Genomic DNA, 19,837 nt, shown 5'->3' on the forward strand with positions numbered 1-19,837 from the left:
TCAACTTTCACTTTGGCGAAAGTCAAGCAGTTGCCCACAAATGTAGCGATCTCAGTTTTCATGTTGGACCACCAGTATTGTCTCTTGAGGTCTAAGTACATCTTGTCCGAACCTGGGTGAATAGAATATCTAGTCTTGTGTGCTTCCTCCATGACAATTTCCCTGAATCCTTTGAACTTTGGGATCCACAACCGGTTCATCAGGTCCATGAATACTGCCGGTGCTTTGGTTAGACCGAAGGGCATCACTACAAACTCGTAGTGTCCATACCGAGTCCTGAAAGCTGTTTTGGAAACATCACTCTCATGAACTCGTAGCTGATGGTACACTGACCTAAGGTCTATCTTTGAGAAGTAGCTGGCTGCTTGAAGTTGGTCGAAGAGGTCGTCTATTCGCGGAAGGGGATATCGGTTCTTGACGGTCAACTTGTTCAACTCACGGTAGTCGATAAACATCCGGAAGGATCCATCTTTCTTCTTCACAAACAAAACCGGAGCTCCCCAAGGTGAGGAACTCGGTCTGATGAACCTTTTACTGAGTAACTCGTTAAGTTGGCTGGATAAGTCCTGTATTTCTGCTGGAGCTAGGCGATATGGAGACTTGGCTACGGGGGTAGCTCCAGGAATTTGGTCGATGCAAAATTCAACTTGACGTTCAGGAGGAATTCCCGGGAGCTCTTCGGGAAAAACATCAGGAAAGTTGCAGACTTTGGGGATGCTCGCGAGGTCTTTAACGTCCTGTTTCTCGTTGATTACATGGGCTAGGAATGCTTGGCATTCCTTTCGCAAGAGTTTCTGAGCTTTGATGCAGGAAATGATGCGAAAATTGGAGCTGAGTTTATCACCATAGATTATGAGAGTTTGACCCGCAGGGAGATTGAGACGGATGGCTTTTTCGTAGCAAAGGATATCAGCATGATTGGGACTCAACCAATCCATGCCAATGATGACATCAAAGCTCTTTATGGAGACTGGCATCAGGTCAATGGGAAAAGAATGGTCATTCAGGGTAAGGGTACAGTCTATGAAGATATCGCTAGTGTTTTCTTTCTCACCGTTAGCCATTTCGACGATAAATGTTTCGGTTAATGATTGGGGATTATGTTTAAGGTTATGCTTGAACGAATGACTAACAAAGCTTCTTTCGGCACCCAAATCGAAAATAATACTAGCATAAGAGTTGTCGAGAAGGAACGTACCCGAAACAACTGTGGGATCGGCGACTGCCTCCTCTCGTCCCATGGCTAAGACTCTCCTGGTGTTATCAGTTGTCGCCTTCTTGGGGCAGTTTCTCTTGAAATGTCCGACTTCTCCACAATTGTAGCAGGCTTGACCAACACCTGCTCCAGAAGATTGATTTGCTGATTGGGCTGGTGCTTTGCAGGATCGGATTGTGTGCTCCTTTTTACCACAGTTGGTGCATATAAATTCACGGCAGGGGCCGGGGTTATGGTGGTATTTACACTTTTCACATTGGGGAAGGCTACCAGCATACCTAATAGTAGGTGTTTGAGCTGTGGATCCCACAACAGAAGCAGCAGCAACAGGGGTAGTAGCAGCATGGACTGCTACTGTCTGTTGTTTCTTTGAGGACCCTTGAGAAGATTGGCCCTTCTTCTTCTTCCAAAACTTCCTTTTCTCACCACTACTCTTGGTCAGTTCAGGGGTGGTGGTTGTTTCCTCAACATCATCACTGTGGTCGATCAGGGTCTAGGCTAAACTCTTGGCACTGTCATACATATCCGGTTGTGCAGCTAAGACATTTCCTTTTGTCGGTTGGGTCAGCCCCCAAATAAATCTCTCTATCTTCTTACTCTCCAGGGTAACCAATCCCGGACAGAGTAGTCCCAGGTCATCAAATCTTGAAGTGTATGCGGCAATATCGGAACCATTCATCTTCAGGTTCAGAGCTCGTGCTCTAACTTCTGCATTTCGCCCCGAGGGCAGTACTCGGCTAGAAGGAGTTCTTTCATGGCTTCCCATCCCATGGAATTAGCTACATGTAGGGTCAAGGATTTGACTCGGCCGTTCCACCAAGTCAGGGCTTTATCGATAAAAGTACAGGCTGTGAACTTTACTTTGTCAAATTCCGAACAAGCACATATTTCAAAGATAGATTCGATTTTCTCGAACCATCTTGTGAAGGAAATGACACCTCCAGTGCCATCAAAGGGCATGGGTTTCGCGTTCATGAAATCTTTATAGGAACCCTCCTTTCGGTGTCCCTGGCTATTTTCTTGGTTCTGGGGCTGGGGACCACCTCCTGAACCACCGGGGTTCATTTGAGACATGGTGGCTGCTACTACGGCAGTAACAGCTGCCTGGAACATCACAGGGTCATATTGAAGAGGAGATGGTGGCGGAGGAGGATTGTTGTTCTTGGAGCTGGGTCTCTTTCTTGGAGGCATCTTGATCTAATAAGATCATGAAAGAGAGGATGGTAAGTCCTCTGAATTGAATCAAGAGATATGACAGATATATACATTCCGAATAAGTGATAAAGCAGGGAAGAGTTATCGAAACAGATAAATTATCGCTAAAGGAATGATCAAGGAACAATGCGTGAGCGAGGATTTCTACAAAGGATTGGCTCGAGAAATACTCCTATAGTATTTCAGGATTCGCTTACGACACTGGCTCAATGTTTGTGGTATTAGGGTAAGTTTTAGGCATGTCGCATACCGCAGTCACTCCCAAGCACATGTTGGCCGTGTCTCGAATGAATATAGTTGGTCAGGCTATATTGATCCTAGACACGACTACATAATTGCCCAGGTTTAACCGCAATACACACCACCCATTTACTTATGGTTTGTTCTACTAGTAGTTACAGATCTCGACGGTTTGGTATACTTGTATACTTTTGAAAATACTTATATTTTGAAGTATACTTTTAGTTCAGAGCACTTAGGCCCCTTAGTGTTTATATTCTTATACCATGTAAGGTTTGGTATACTTTATTCACTATAAACAAGGGTTCTGATACCAATTTGTCACCTCCGAAAACCGAAGGCAGAAACATTTACGGGGTTGACTCCACGTTGAGTATCAAATCCAATGCACATAGTAAGTAAAGTAAACAACCATTACATTACATATAATAAAGTTTACATTTGTTTAAAAGTAAAGTTGTACATGTGTGATACATAGTATATATGAACAAAAGTAAGACGAGTCTTCAACGCACTCCGTCTTTGCCAAAAGGAAACATCGGGTACCTGTCTAATGCAGACCTGAGAATACAAGCAGTTTGAAAAATCAGCATAACGCTGGTGAGTTCATAAGCGGTTTTGTTTTCTTAAAATGTACAAGTTCCTTTTTTTTGTTTCTGAAAAAGTTACACACCAAGAAAATCCCATATTTTCTTAAAAGTTGGTTATCAAATCCAAAGTGTAATGTAAAAGATGTATACTGAAAACATGTTTACCCTTGTGAATTGTAAAGTTTAGTTATCTGAATTTGTTACACGAATCTAGTTATGTACAAATGTTACCCCAGGAAAATCCCGTATTTTCCTGAATGTTGGTTACCAAATGTGAAAGATGTATACCAAAAACCTGGTTGTCCTTGTGAAACGTATTAGTTTTAACACGTATATAAAACTAATATATACAAAATAAAAATAGTTACTTTATTCATTATTACTATTTAGTAAATCTCTGTTATCCAAATTGCGAGTTCCATAACCATACGATAGACTAGATATGGAAATAAGTAGTCCACATCACCTTATGACTTTCGTCACTCTTGAACCTTTCGATTCGGCTGTAGCTAGCAGCCAGGTGTGGGGTAGTCAGCCCCGTATAGATCGATACACTCAAGTCAAGTTCTCCCTCCAGGAGATTCTAGTTACGGGGGCGGTCCTCCACTCGCGTATCTCTGTGGAGTGTTCCCGAGGACTTGTCTCCAATTTATAGGACTAACAAATTTACTAGTAATAATATAGAAAGGTACTGATGTAAACGATGATCCTCCACTCGGGTATCTCTGTGGAGTGTTACCGAGGACAAAACAATGTACTAGGTTTCATGTTTCAAGTTCAAAGGTTATGCTTTTAACTGATATAATGTGGAAAACCATTTGTGAAAATATAAATACAACATTTTATAATGTTTTTCACAAATAATACGATAGTGTGTTCTGCGAGTTCAAACTGTTATATATTATGATTATCAGTGTTAAAAGCATATGAATTATGGAACGCAACACATGTAAAAACAAGTTTAGAGTACATGTATTCCTTATACTTTGCTTGTATTCCCCCCTGAAAACAGTGAAAAACATTGAAAAGAGTAGGGGTATGAACTCATCGCTTAATGTAGGGTTCGAGTGTCAACGGATGCCCTGAACGCCTATGGCCCCTATTATTCATGTGACGACACATAAATGAGTTAGAACTAAGGTGTTTCATGACTAAACATGATGGAAAAACATCCTTAGGGCTTGGAATTACTAAGAATAAGTGTCCTATGATCCAAACTTAATGATTTATGCAAGTTTAGCTCCAAATATAGTCATTAGAGTGGGTGTATGGTCTTGAAAATGAGTGTACGGCTGGGGAGTGCGGCCAGGAGTGTGTATGTGAGGCAGCACACAAGAGTGTGCGGTTGTACAGAGGGTGTGTGCGGCCGTACATAGGAGTGTGCGGCTGTACACTCCTCATTTGAGTTCATATGATGATTTTGAAGTGTATGCTCTTCATACTTGGGAGTTTTGAATGTGTGCTGCCCCCTTATGAAGGTGTGCGGCCGTACACCTTCAAGGGATGATGAATATGATGAACATAATGAGTTTTAAGCTTGGGATTCAAGTGTTTACCACTATACTTAGCTTGAAGATGGAGTAGATCACGATTATGAAGCCTTCCAAGTGTTCTTGGTTGATGATTTTGAGAGAGAAAGTAAAGAGAGGAAAGAGAAACATATAAATGAATGAATGAAGGGGGTATCCATCCATATATTGAATTGGGTGTGAGGTTGAGGGTGTTTGCGGTTGGGTGTGTGGCTGTACACACAGGTGTGTGGCCGCACACACAAGTGTGTGGTGGCACACACCTTATTTGGTGAGTTTGGCCCAATTTTGTGATACTAAACACTCTCCAACCCTTCCTAAGACTCATATCTAGATTATACTAAGTCTAGAGCACCCGTATGGAACCACAAGATTTAATAAAATACAATGAACTCAAGTTTTAGTGCTGAAACACAGATCAATTACATGGGTTAGAAGTCTCGGGTTGTCACAGTGCAAGCGAGCATTGAGTCAAAGTTTATCCATTCCTTTTATCCAAAGTAGGATAAAAGCGATATTTGTGGGCCCCTCGATGATTTAGTGATGGCACCTAAGCGCTTGGCCAAGCCGGGACTAAATTGATGTGTTCAATTGTAGTATGATGTCAGTCGTCATAAATCTGAATTCGGGAAACAACACATAGATAGAGAGAATGATTTAGATCCATCTCTCAGTCTATACGATATCTAGAATGGAGGAATATATGATCCCTTAACTAAAGGACATGCATATCTGATAAGATCAAAGTTGACAGCGGCTTTAGAAAGCTACGATTGTAGATCAGGATCTGAAGTCATACGCGGAATAGTTATTAGACTTATCCAAGTGGGAGACTGTTGGATTAGTGTCGAAGTCCATAACTATTTTGGTATGTACTTGACCCGATGGTGCATGGTCCTTTTGGGTTGCCTTCACCAAAGCAACTTGATAGGATGAATTATGGAGAGAAAGGATTAAATATGATTTATTAATATATTATGAGAATAATATATTAAAGGAGAAATCATATTGTTTAATTAATATTAGTCAAGAATTAATAAGAATTAAGTTTGTGGCTAAAAGAGATTAATTAAACTTAAGGGACTGGAATTGTAATTATAAGATAATTGCAATTGGGCTATGGATTACCTTATAATATAAGGTTGGACGAATTCTATGGGGGAAACCCATTAGAAATCGTCCAAGGCTTATTAAAAAGGGGTCATGGGTTGCTTAGGGCTTAAGCATCCAAATTAGGGTTTCCTTGTTAGATAACCCTAATAGCCTCACTATTTAAAGGACCCTTAAGCCCCAAAAACGTAGAGAACTTGTTCTCTAGGGTTTCCAGACGTTTTGGGCAGCCTCCTTTCTCTTATCTTCTTCATCCTCTTGCTCTTGGTGTTTGTGAACCATTAAAGGAGTGACATTTGGGACTCTAAGCTTTCTAAAGTCAATACAAGAAGGATTTGAGATTTTTATTGCTACATAACAATCAAGGTATGATCTAAACCCTAATTTATATGTTATATTGATTATCATATGTTAGATCTAGGGTTTATAATCTTGGATGAATTGCATATACAATAGAGAAACCTAGATCCAAGCATTAGGGTTTGTATGAGCGCGTAGGATGTTCTTATGGCTAAAACCCATTAGGCAACGGGTAACGGTTCTTGACCGTTAGCTTATTCAGCTCACGATAATCAATGCACATCCGAAACGAGCCATCCTTCTTCTTGACAAAATGGATAGGCGCCTCCCATGGCGAACTGCTCGGCCTGATAAACCCCTTCCCCAGCAGCTCCTGAAGCTGCGAGGATAACTCCTGCATCTCCGGAGGCACACCCGACAATTCCTCTAGAAACACATCTGGAAACTTGCGCACTATCGGAACCTTATCAACTGACTTTGGTGTCTATGAAACAACCCTCGCATCCCTCACATATGCCACAAATCCTCTACCGCCCTGCTGTAGACTCTGTCTCGCTCTGGCGGCCGAACAAAATGTTGACCCCGCACGTGTACCCTCGCCGTGCACTGTAAGAACTCCCCCACTAGGGTCTCGAATTGTCACCAACTGACGCTCGCATTCTATCACAGCTCCATATCGGATCAACCAATCCATACCCACTATAACACACATGTCTCCCATCGCGATCGGAACCAGATCTATAGGGAACTCCACACCGAAGATCTCAAGGACACATTCTCGAATCACATCCGAAGCATACACTGCTCGCTCATCAGCTATGGAAACTCACAGAGGCCGATCCAGTGCCTCTCAACGAACACTAATATGCTGACTAAAAGCTATGGAAACAAACAAACGAATCGCACCCGAGTCAAATGATACCAATGCAGGCACAAAACTCACAAGAAAAGTACCTACGCATATCATCATATAAGCATAAAAAATCAACTCAAATAAAAATTGAAAAGAGAATACATACCAGCCACAACATCGGGCGTCGCGCGGACCTCCTCCGCGGTCAACTGAAATGCCCTCCCACGATCCTTCGGGGCCTCGACCTTCACCGGCCGAACCTCAGTAGTCCTAGCAGCAGGCACAGATCCACGTGCTGATCCCTGAAGAAGCTGCGGGCACTCGGCCTTCCGATGGCCGGTCTGGATGCAATGAAAGCAAACCGAGAATCCCTTAGGGCAATCCCTCGTGATATGCTCCTCCTTCCCACACTTGTAGTATACCCCAGCCCTGCACGGCCCCTCGTGACTCTTACCGCACTTCCCACAAGTGCGGCCCTTCGCGCCTCCAGATCTCGAATCAGTGGGTCTAGCTCGCTTGGCTACCGGCTGAGACTGAGCCAGCAGCCGATCTGTCCTCTGAGACTCGGCCTCCTCCCTGGCCTGAGTCTCCAACTCGATCTCCCTCTTCCGGGCATTTGCCTGGAGCTCAGCAAATTTCCGGTAAGTTGAGTTCGCCACGAACTCCCGAATATCTCTCCTCAGCGCACTCAGATAACAGCTCATACGAGCCTACTCAGACGCACCTGCTCCAGGCAAAACATCGCCCTCTCATGAAATTTCCTGGTGATGACTGCTACAGAATCAGTACCCTGCTTTAGGATCAAGAACTCCTGAATCAACCGTTCCCTCTCCAACGGGGGAACATACTCCTCTCTGAACATAGCGGTAAACCTCTCCCAGGTCACCTCGAAAATCTCAGCCAAAGTGAAGTTCGCCGTCACGAACTTCCACCAATCCTTCGCTCTCAGGCGGAGCTGGTTCAAGCGAATCGAACCCTTAAGTGCTCTGGACAAGAGCACATATAGAAACATCCCTCGATGTCAGAGATCCATCTCATAGCAGCAATCAGGTCCTGCGTCCCGTCGAACTCTGGTGGCTTCGTTTTGCTGAACTCCCGAAACAACAACGAGTCACCTCCCTGAGGTCTGGCAGCAGCAACAGCAGCAGTAGCTGCAACTGCAGTAGCCTCAGTCAATGTTGCGTACCGCTCATCAAAAGTCTCAATCAACATGGTCTTGATGTCCCTAAACATCTGGGGAATCTTAGCCCGAATGGCAGCAGCAACCTCCTCATGAATCAATCGACGGATCTCCTTGTCGCTGACACCACTGCTCTCAGGTGTGTGTCGAGTCCCAACCATGATGCTTCTGAAATACAACAAAAATTATCAGAGACTCGATCGAGCATACACATACTCGATGACGCAACCCTACTTGTCCTCCGTTGTCTAAAAGATTCTTACTTGGAATGCCCACTGATCAGATGTCTTCAGTAGTACGGGCCCAATACTACTAACCACACTGCATTAGTATTAAATCCAAGTCCTCCTCCTTGGATCTTGGATTACAAGTACTTTACTCTCAAAGCATCTTAGCAGCAGAAATCTCCTAGGCTAAGGCATCACAAATCAGGCCACTCTAGTCCTAATATGTACACCTAGCCTATTCTAGCATGCATAACATAACATATCTCATAACACATAATGTAAGGGTACTTTTGGGGATTCACCGTTCGTGCGCTGGCTGATCGCACACACGGTTCTGCTCTGTTTGTCTCAAAACTCGTTTTACTCTTTTCAAAAAAATTTACTTCATTAGCTAAGTTTTTCTCAAATCCTCAGTTTGAGTTCAGATACGCCCGAAGCTCTGATACCAAATTGTAACAACGTGAATTTTCAAAATAATTTTTCATTTTCAAAACATTCATTCATTCATAAATTATGTCAAACACATTGTATCAAATGTTATTATCACAAAAACATCTCCCCAGAATCTCTACAAAAACTCCAAATCATGTGTCTACGAATCATGTCGGTGCCTTCCCGCGCTCATCGCTAGTACCTGAAAGACATAACACAACAACTGTAAGCATAAATGCTTAGTGAGTTCCCCAAAATACCACATACAGCACATACGCCACTCATGGCTATAATACGACCCTCCGGTCGATGTGTCTCAACGGGACCCTCCAGTCCCATAGCTCGTTGGACCTTTAGGTCCGGTCATAGCTCGTTGGACCCTCCGGTCTGGTCTATATCATCATACAACATACAAATATCACATATCACATAATCTCATACATAACACATAAGACCCTCTCGTCATCGCATAGTACCACTCTAGGTAACGTATAGTGAGAAGACTCACCTTGATGTCTCAGTAAATATCTGACTCGGAAGAAGTGTAATCTAGCCTCCGCCTAATCACATAAAGTAAATACCCCCATAAATACAACTGTACTCAATCCTAAAAGTCAACAAGGTCAACGGTCAAACTTGACCCGACTCGGCGAGTGCACAAGGGCGACTCGGCGAGTCTACACGTGTCCACTAACTCTCTCTTAGACCCTCTCTTGGCACGTCGAGTACTTCCCTGGACTCGACGAGTTCCACCTGGCATGAATCGCGGGGCCACCCCGAATCAACTCGCCGAGTCCCAAGAACAACTCGGCGAGTTCCAACATGAACTCAGACCCCTGACTCTCCATGACTCACCGAGTCATTCCCCCAACTCCACAAGTCCACTCACTGAGTAATTAACGGGCAACCTTCATACTACTCGCCGAGTATGTTCTTCGGACTCGACGAGTTCATGCCATGCACAAACTCAAAACAACTTTTGAGGTCAGATCTATTCCATACAATCATAGATCTAGCCTCCCCAAGCATGATAATCTCGTAAAGTTCGGACCTTGACACACACATAACATAGAAATGGTCCAAAATGGTGATTTAGCCCCAAAAATGACACTCCAAGCTCATGACTTCCAAAATGACTCATAAAGCTCCAAGGGTTAAGGTCTCTGGACCTCTTTGGGTCCAGATCCAGAACACAAACTCAAGAAGGGACCAAATACAACATTTAATCGACCTCTAAAAGGATTAGGAAAACCCTAACACTAAAAATCAACACCGAAATTGAAGAAGGTCCGAGAATAATACCTCAATGCAATCTCTATGAGCTCAAAACCACCAAAATCGCACCTCCTTCAGCCTCCTCTTGCCTTGAACACTTCCTTCTTGCAAAAACACCCACCAAAGTTCAAGATTGGCCTCTCCTTCCTCACAAACGCTCTAGATCTCTTGAGGGTTTCTCTCTGGGGTTAGTGGCCGTAAATGAAGGCCATAAGGCCCTTTAAATAGGTCTCAAACCCTGGAAATTAGGGTTTCATTAAACAGCGTGGACTCGCCGAGTTCAGCTGTGAACTCGCATACGAATCCACGACCCTACTCGCCGAGTCTAGACGTCAACTCGCTGAGTTTCCCCCACAAAACCCAAAAATAAAGGAACAAAATATCATACCTGGGAATCTGGGTGTTACAAAAAATTGTTGGAAACTTAATTTCCCTTGGTCAACAGTTGACTTAACAGTTGGGTCAACAATTTACCTAACAAATACAACAAATGATATTATCTCAAAACCCTAACTCCCAAGTCGCATCGTTTCACTTTCATTTTGTTCCCTCATAATTACAAATTTCAAACTATTAAGTCAAAGATGTAGATGATGGAAATCATGAAAGTGATGCAGGTGATGGTTAATTATACGAAACTTTTAACCAATTTCCTAAAATGTATTTATGTTTCTAAAACATTATATGAAGTGTGTTATAAATGAGTTGAAATGAAGAAACTGAAAAAATGAACAGAAAAGAGGGAAATATAATTTTGTACGACAATGGCAATGACATGTCGTGCGTATCGGTTTAACTATGCGACAACATGCCGTGGCTATAGGTAGACCAATGGCGATGAGATGTCGTGGTTAAACAATATATTATTTTTTTAAAATCTACAATTTCTTAAAAGGATGTAAGGCCACTTGGGTTATTTCAAATATAAATACTAAACAAATACAATTATTTTATATACGATATGTTATGTTACGATACCTAAAACCTTCCACTCAAACGTAAATGTAATTGAAACATGTTTATGTTTTACGGGGTATAATCAATGTTTTAAAAACTGGTTTTTTAGTTGAACCGATATGGTGATCGGTTCCGGGGGTTCAACTCGTTCAACGGTCGGCTCAACCGGTTTCTATAATTTTCACCTTTTTTCTTTGTTATTTTCCTACATACATATAGACTCCACAAATTTAAAAATTAAAAATATACAAAAATGCAAGTTTAAAATAAATCAAAATACATTAAATACATATAAACATAAGTTTTACATCAATCCCCATACATTAAAAATAAAATAAAGTATAATACGGAAACAAAATATAGTTTAGATAAATACAAACACATTAAAAAACTTGATAACGCTTACCATGTGTTTTTATTCAAACAAAATCAAAACATATTTAAAAAAAAAACAAAAATTTGTTATGAAAATTAGTCATTTCTATGCGTGTTTATTTAATTTAACCGGTTCATCCGTTTACTTTAATCAGTTCAACCATATATTTGTAAAAACTGACCGGTTCATTTTTGTTCGGAAATAAACATATAACAGTGCAAGCTAAACCGCTTCATTCTTTAGTTTCCGGTCCAACCGTTTCGACCGGCCGGTTCAAACCGGTTTTTAAAACATTGGGTACAATCGGATGGTGTAAGCCCAAATTGGGGCAATAGTTATTATTATCATTAAATCATTAACGCAACTTGGGTTGTTTCAAATGTTAATACAAAATAAATGCAATGTATTATATCCGATATATTATCTTACGACACCTAAAAGCTTTCAGTCAAATCTAAATATACTTGCGATTGCGACTTGTTTAATTTTTACTGGGTATAAATGGATAGTGTAAGCCCAAATGGGGGCTTAATTTGTGATTAACATTAAGACATTAACGCCAATTGGGTTGTTTCCAATCTTAATACAAAACAAATGCAATGTATTAAATACGATATGTTATGTTACGATAACTAAAAGCTTTCAGTCAAATCTAAATATACTTGCGACTTGTTTATTTTAGTGGGTATAATTGGATTGTGTAAGCCCAAATGAGGGATTAATTAGTGATTATCATTAAGACATTAACGCCACTTGGGTTCTTTACAAAACAAATGCAATATTTAATATTTAATATACGATATGTTATGTTACGATTCCTAAAAGCATTCAGTCAAATGTAAACATACTTGCGACTTGTTTTATTCTTACTGGGTATAATTGGATGGTGTAAGCCCAAATGGGGGCGTAATTTGTGATTATCATTATGACAATAGCCACTTGGGTAATTTCAAGATTTAAATCAAAGGCCTTTGTGTCCGATGGGGAAGTTTTGGCGACTTTGCTTAAATTGCATGCGTACGTTATTCACCTTTGCACATGCATATATACCAAATGAACATCCAGTATCACATAACATCCTATAAATACCCATTTGTAAATCATGTATCTCCATCATCGAACATCAATTATCCAACAAAGTAACTATGGCAATGGTGTCATTTAAACTTGTTTGTTTCTTTACCCTAGCAATTCTTCACACCATCAATGCCCAAAACTCCCAACAAGATTACTTAGATACTCACAATGCAGCTCGTGCCGAAGTGGGTGTCGCAAACATTGTATGGAATGCCACTGTGGCTGCCTATGCTCAAAACTATGCTAACCAGAGGAAAGCCGACTGCAATCTTGTCAATTCTGGTGGACCTTATGGTGAGAACCTTGCTAAAGGTAGTGGTACCTTCTCAGGCACTGCAGCAGTGAATTTATGGGTAGCTCAGAAGCCTTATTATGATTATGCCACAAATACTTGTGCTGGTGGACATGTTTGTGGACACTATACTCAAGTAGTGTGGAGTAATTCTAATCAACTTGGATGTGCTAGGGTTCAGTGTACAAATAATAGTTGGTGGTTCGTTATTTGCAGCTATTATTCTAGTGGAAACATCAATGGCCAATCTCCTTACTAGTGAACTTGAGTTGTGTTGCTGGTTATATATAGAGATATATAACATATGAATAAATATATATACATCTTTTTGGTGTAATAAAGAATTAAAGTGATACTGAAACATTGTTTGTCTTTTGATTGCTTGTGTTCATCTTCTTCTCTGTCATATTTTGTAATTATGTATTTAGCAAATATCTAGAGGAAACTGAGTCCAAAAATACCATAACATCATACTGATCATATACTCTTACACGAGATCTTATTCAAGAATTTTCCAGAAAATATCACAAAATATATATTGAAACTTAAAGTTTAGTATAATGATAGACACATGCATTAACGAATTGATATTATCTACCCACACTTGGTACCTCAAATACAAATAATGTCTAAAGGATCGACCATGCATCTTGTCATATTTTTATCAATATTTGAGAATTTTACATTTTAGGTCTTTGAATACATCTAAAATTTTCGCTTTTTAAAAATGTTGTGGTCCATAAAAAATCGATCTGTAATTTTGGTTTTATTTTTGAAGTTTCAAAATGATTTGAGTAAATTATAAAAGTCAATCACCATGGTGTTTTACCAAACATTGCAAATTTAGTCAAAGTTTAAATTTCATGGTTTACTTCTAGAGTTGATCTTGATAGTAACCTTCATACCACTAAAACATGGAGTCATGCAGCTATGGAGTAAGAAAGCAATTGTTGGACAGTTATCGAGTGGGTGTTGGGGTAGTTGCGGTGTAAGGATGGGGAGTATGGTCGCACAAGTAGTTGCAGAGCACTACGGTGTTCAACATTCTATAGTTACAAGGGTGGTGGTGGTGCTCGATCAATGGGTTAGATCAGTTCGTGACGTTTAATAGGCCCAACCTACAACAAATTTTATATCAACTCATCTCTATAGATAAAGCCACTTTGTACAAATGTGACCTTAAGGCAAAGAGCATGTGCGCCGGCTATTATTAAGAAGAATCTCTCTTTAGTTTGTCGGTGGACGTTACTTGATTTCCTTGATCAACTAAGCCATGTTAAATCATTGTGTTCTTTATTTTATTCGCGTCTTTAATTGTTTTGTGAATGTGTTCTAGCAATTCGTATAAGAGTTGTGGATGAAGTTGGGAAACTATGATTATTAAATTCGAATGTGACGATTACTACTTTTGGAATATGCACTTTTAAGATTATCTCTACTATAATAAGTTACGCAAACCACTTAATGAAAGAAAAAATGAAGCGATGAAGAAAACGAGCTGGTACATGTTACGTTGTCATGTTCTTGGTTTGTTTATGTTATCGTAGGCAAAGAATGTTGCATACAACGCTAGCAACGAAATAACAATGTATTGGCAGATCAAAAAGTCATCTAAATTTTATGAGGATATTATACTCATAATATTGAGTTGTATAGACATTTTAATACTAAAAATGAACTAATAAAAAAATGTTACACAATAATTATTTCTCTGAATATGATCGAACTAAAAATGTATTAAATGGATTTAATTAACATTCTAACGTAGTATAGGAGGTTGAAGTGACAATTAGATTAAGATAAAAGGGTAAAGTGTCACAAAAATATACCTAGATAAAAGATAAAATAATTAATAGAAATTATGAAATGACTAAGCTGTTGTTTGTTTTTTTGAAGTCAAAATGTCTACAGTCTGCGGATCACATCTGCAACTCTCTGCAGCAAAAAAAAGATGGACCAAATGTCTGTAGTCTGCAATAAGAAGACTATTTGTTTTTAACGTATACAACTATTGAAATAAAATGATTTTTCAAACTTAATTTCGTATCATAAACATTAAAAATGTATTTTCAGCAAAAAAAAAAAAAAAAAAAAAAACTACACGTTTGCCTGTGTCTTTTTTTGTTTGTTTAGGTTAAAATGGGTCTGAAGACCTTTGAAGACAGTGGTCCATGTATGCGCCAGGAAGACCTCGTGCAAACGTTTTTTGATTTGTGCACTTCCAAAAAAACAAACACTTTGCGAAGACAAATGTCTGCGCGGCGTAGACAGAAGTGGTTACGCAGATCTTCGCAAAAAAATCAAACAACCCTTAAGTAAAGAGAAAAAACAGAAATATAGGTCGATTATTGAGTAAGAGAAAAAGTTCAAGGACTATAGTTGTAAAACTTATTTTAATCACCATTCGTAAACTTCCACCTCATTTTCCCTTATTTTCCTTTGAGAAATTAAATATCCTCCTACATTTTATTCCTACTTATCATCCTACCATATCAAATGTTGACATGTGACACGTTTAATGAAATCAATAATATTTTAGTCCACTTATCAACATTTAATATGGGTAGGAAGATAGTAGGAATAAAATGTATGATGCTATTTCATTTCTCTTTTTCCTTTTTCCGGTTAAACCTAAAGAAATTGTCATGTTTCGATTCCCCTAATTTTTTATATATTGTAAAAGCTGAAAAAATGGATATAGAGAATGTGGTAATAGGGAGTTAGGGACGTACTGGAAATTTTTCACAACAACCACACCCATGGCCAAATGGTGCGGAGTTCGTACTCCTTGCATCCTTAAGAACTCATGCATCCCTTGGTTTGCCTTGGTTCCTTTGTCTATTTTCTCGTTTATTCATATCCAACCCCCTGCCTCTATAAAAACCCTATACACCTTCCTATTGAGGCTGCTACATGAGAACAAAAAAAAAAAGGGAGAGACGAGAAGGAAAGATATAAGAGGTGAGGATTTAAACCCAAAGAAAAGGTTAATTATGTAGCATCAAGTTCCAAGTAATATTTTCTTCTCCTAATTTCCATGTTTATAGAATTCCTAAAACCATATATAGCCTTCCATTTCATTTGTTTTCCAATCAAGCTGTTGGATTATGGAAAGACAATAATGTGTATGTTCATTACGTATTCGTGACTTCAAGGGCCATACTTATTACAATATAAGGAAAATATGAAAAAAAATAAAAGGAAAAGTAGAAAGAGCAAGTGGAATTGATATGATCAGGCTTCCTAATGAAAGCTTATTCCATCTCTTTAATGCCAATGTAGCTTTGAATTTTAAATGCTAAAAAATATGTAGGATAAATATAACAAAAGTTACTAATTTTAAACGACAATTCAATTTCGACACTGTGTTATTTTTTGTCTAAAATTGGACATTTCATTTTCAATTTGTTACGATTTTGACTACTTGACTGATCAACCCGGTTGTCTGCTGACATGACATGATGACGTGCTAATTCTAATAATATGACATGTTGTAATGGCATATTGATGTGTTAAAAATGAAAAAAAAAATGCACAAAAGACATTAGGTTGTCACTTTTTTCAATTTTGACAGTAAGGTGTTTTTTTTTTTTTTTTTCAATTTCAAAACTCCATATTTTTTCCAAATTGGAAATAATATTTTCAAAAAACATTTAAGTGTATTTTTAGGATGTTACTAGTTTGTACATGTTCCATTAGATTACCATGTTCACCGGAGGGGTTAAAATCCCAAGGTATGTACATGCACCATAAGAGTACCATGTTCATCAGGGGGTATAGAGATGAAAAATGGCAAGCGTTAGTGCATGTGCTATAAGAGTATCATGTTTATGTGAGGGATAAAATTGGTCAAGGATTTGTGCATGGTCCATAATAAGAAAATACCCACATGAGGGATGAAAATGTGTTCGTGGATGTGTTGTTAGAGTACATTCCACCCATGATTTGACTAACGCATGTAGCAGGAACCCCCAAAACCATGTGGTCACAAGGAGTAAAGGTGATGTGTTACTAAGACAACTTAAGGTAGGTTTTTCCTATATGATATTTAAGAGTTATATGATACTTATGAGTTGATGATGATTTCCTTATAGTATACTACATGATGATTATATGCAATATGTGTTTTGAAACATGATTATATAAAGAGTTTATTATGAGTCAATCCCTTTCTATCTACCCAAATTTCTAGTCTGACGTTGCATTTTGATGTGTGTCTCAGGTGACGACAAGTAGATGATGCTTAAGAGACTATGAGAGATTTGGCGATTTCATGACTATTTTTTGTTCATTGAAATCTTTCCATCTTTTCTCTTTAAAGCATTTCGATATTTATCAAATCTTTAAAATAACCTCATTAATCTTTTTCTCTTTTAAACACTTAAACTTTAAAAACATATCCAAAGTTCTTTGTTAAATATCATTAATCTTTTCTCTTGAAGTACTTGTAAAGTATAAAGCTCTTAGTTAATATTTTAAACATTTCTTTGGTAAATCTCTTTATTCGTTTCTATTTTTGTATTTACTTTTTATTCACGTATATTCAATTATTTTTATTTGCAGAAAAATATTTTATCACCAAAGAGCGCAAAACTCCTAGGCCAACTTTCATGATGTTCACGCTGCTCCAAAAAAATACAAAAAAATATCACAAAACAACTATATACAAGTTGCCATAGGTGTGAATCATATGCTTAAAAAGCGCAAAAGGATGTAACAAAAAAATTTTGTATTCGTTTGTAGTACGATGCTATCTTAATAATAGTTTTCTTGACTCTTTTAAGATAAAAGAAATAGAAAAGGCAAAACATATTCATAGATAGTGTAATCTTTGTGCATAAGAAGATGGCGTAAGTAAAAAAGTTGCATTTGTATGCTTTAGCATGTTGTTATTTTGTGTAAAGTGTTGAAATACAGTTAGAGTGCATTGCTTGTATTGATATTTAAAGTAGATTACATATATGGTAAATAGATTCCTATTATTGTATGTATATTGAAATTTGGAGATTCTTATTATTTTTATTTATAGGTGAATATGTTGATTATCCCATTTAGAGCCAGTCGTGATGTTGCCAAATTTTAGAAAAAAATAATAATTACTGTATTTTTATTGTTATGCTTATTGGAAAATAAAACTAACAATAATTGTAGAAAAAGTAGTGGAAGAGGTCGGTGGTGATGAGTCAATCGATGAGGTTGAATGCATCAAACGTGTACTTGGAAAAATGCACGGTTATACACAAGGTGTGGTAGGAAAGTGTAAAATGAATCCCCTTATTACGCACCAACACTTTAAAAATTGTAGAAAATTTAATTGCCCTTGATCAATAGTTGACTTAAGAGTTGGGTCAACAATTTACTTAACAAATACAACAAATGATATTATCTCAAAACGCTAACTCCCAAGTCGCATCGTTTCACTTTCATTTTGTTCCCTAACAATTACAAATTTCAAACTATTAAGTCAAAGATGCAGATGATGGAAATCATGAAAGTGATGCAGATGATGGTTAATTATACGAAACTTTTAACCAATTTCCTAAAATGTATTTATGTTTCTAAAACATTATATGAAGTGTGTTATAAATGAGTTGAAATGAAGAAACTGAAAAAATGAACAAAAAAGAGGGAAATATAATTTTGTACGACAATGGCAATGACATGTCGTGCCTATCAGCTTAACTATGTGACAACATGTCGTGGCTATAAATGGATAGTGTAAGCCCAAATGGGGGCTTAATTTGTGATTAACATTAAGACATTAACGCCACTTGGGTTGTTTCCAATCTTAATACAAAACAAATGCAATGTATTAAATACGATATGTTATGTTACGATAACTAAAAGCTTTCAGTCAAATCTAAATATACTTGCGACTTGTTTATTTTACTGGGTATAATTGGATTGTGGAAGCCCAAATAAGGGATCAATTAGTGATTATCATTAAGACGTTAACGCCACTTGGATTCTTTACAAAACAAATGCAATATTTAATATTTAATATACGATATGTTATGTTACGATTCCTAAAAGCATTCAGTCAAATGTAAACATACTTGCGACTTGTTTTATTCTTACTGGGTATAAATGGATGGTGTAAGCCCAAATGGGGGCGTAATTTGTGATTATCATTATGACAATAGCCACTTGGGTAATTTCAAGATTTAAATCAAAGGCCTTTGTGTCCGATGGGGAAGTTTTGGCGACTTTGCTTAAATTGCATGCGTACGTTATTCACCTTTGCACATGCATATATACCAAATGAACATCCAGTATCACATAACATCCTATAAATACCCATTTGTAAATCATGTATCTCCATCATCGAACATCAATTATCCAACAAAGTAACTATGGCAATGGTGTCATTTAAACTTGTTTGTTTCTTTACCCTAGCAATTCTTCACACCATCAATGCCCAAAACTCCCAACAAGATTACTTAGATACTCACAATGCAGCTCGTGCCGAAGTGGGTGTCGCAAACATTGTATGGAATGCCACTGTGGCTGCCTATCCTCAAAACTATGCTAACCAGAGGAAAGCCGACTGCAATCTTGTCAATTCTGGTGGACCTTATGGTGAGAACCTTGCTAAAGGTAGTGGTACCTTCTCAGGCACTGCAGCAGTGAATTTATGGGTAGCTCAGAAGCCTTATTATGATTATGCCACAAATACTTGTGCTGGTGGACATGTTTGTGGACACTATACTCAAGTAGTGTGGAGTAATTCTAATCAACTTGGATGTGCTAGGGTTCAGTGTACAAATAATAGTTGGTGGTTCGTTATTTGCAGCTATTATTCTAGTGGAAACATCAATGGCCAATCTCCTTACTAGTGAACTTGAGTTGTGTTGCTGGTTATATATAGAGATATATAACATATGAATAAATATATATACATCTTTTTGGTGTAATAAAGAATTAAAGTGATACTGAAACATTGTTTGTCTTTTGATTGCTTGTGTTCG

General features: G+C 38.3%; 2 protein-coding genes across 2 annotated transcripts; both read left to right on the forward strand.

Annotated features, from left to right (window-relative positions):
- Positions 1-12,626: 12,626 nt before the first annotated feature.
- On the forward strand, positions 12,627-13,241 carry LOC145061334 (pathogenesis-related leaf protein 4-like). The gene has a single exon (XM_079008771.1). It carries the CDS (start codon positions 12,646-12,648, stop codon positions 13,126-13,128), a length of 483 nt encoding a protein of 160 aa, XP_078864897.1. The 5' UTR covers positions 12,627-12,645; the 3' UTR covers positions 13,129-13,241.
- A 5,962-nt stretch (positions 13,242-19,203) lies between these two features.
- On the forward strand, positions 19,204-19,818 carry LOC145061438 (pathogenesis-related leaf protein 4-like). The gene has a single exon (XM_079008910.1). The coding sequence runs from the start codon at positions 19,223-19,225 to the stop codon at positions 19,703-19,705; it is 483 nt and encodes a 160-aa protein (XP_078865036.1). The 5' UTR covers positions 19,204-19,222; the 3' UTR covers positions 19,706-19,818.
- Positions 19,819-19,837: the final 19 nt, after the last annotated feature.

The sequence above is a fragment of the Lactuca serriola genome, chromosome 7 (genome assembly GCF_051521515.1).
Source record: "Lactuca serriola cultivar US96UC23 chromosome 7, Lser_US96UC23_V15, whole genome shotgun sequence".
NCBI lineage: Eukaryota > Viridiplantae > Streptophyta > Magnoliopsida > Asterales > Asteraceae > Lactuca > Lactuca serriola.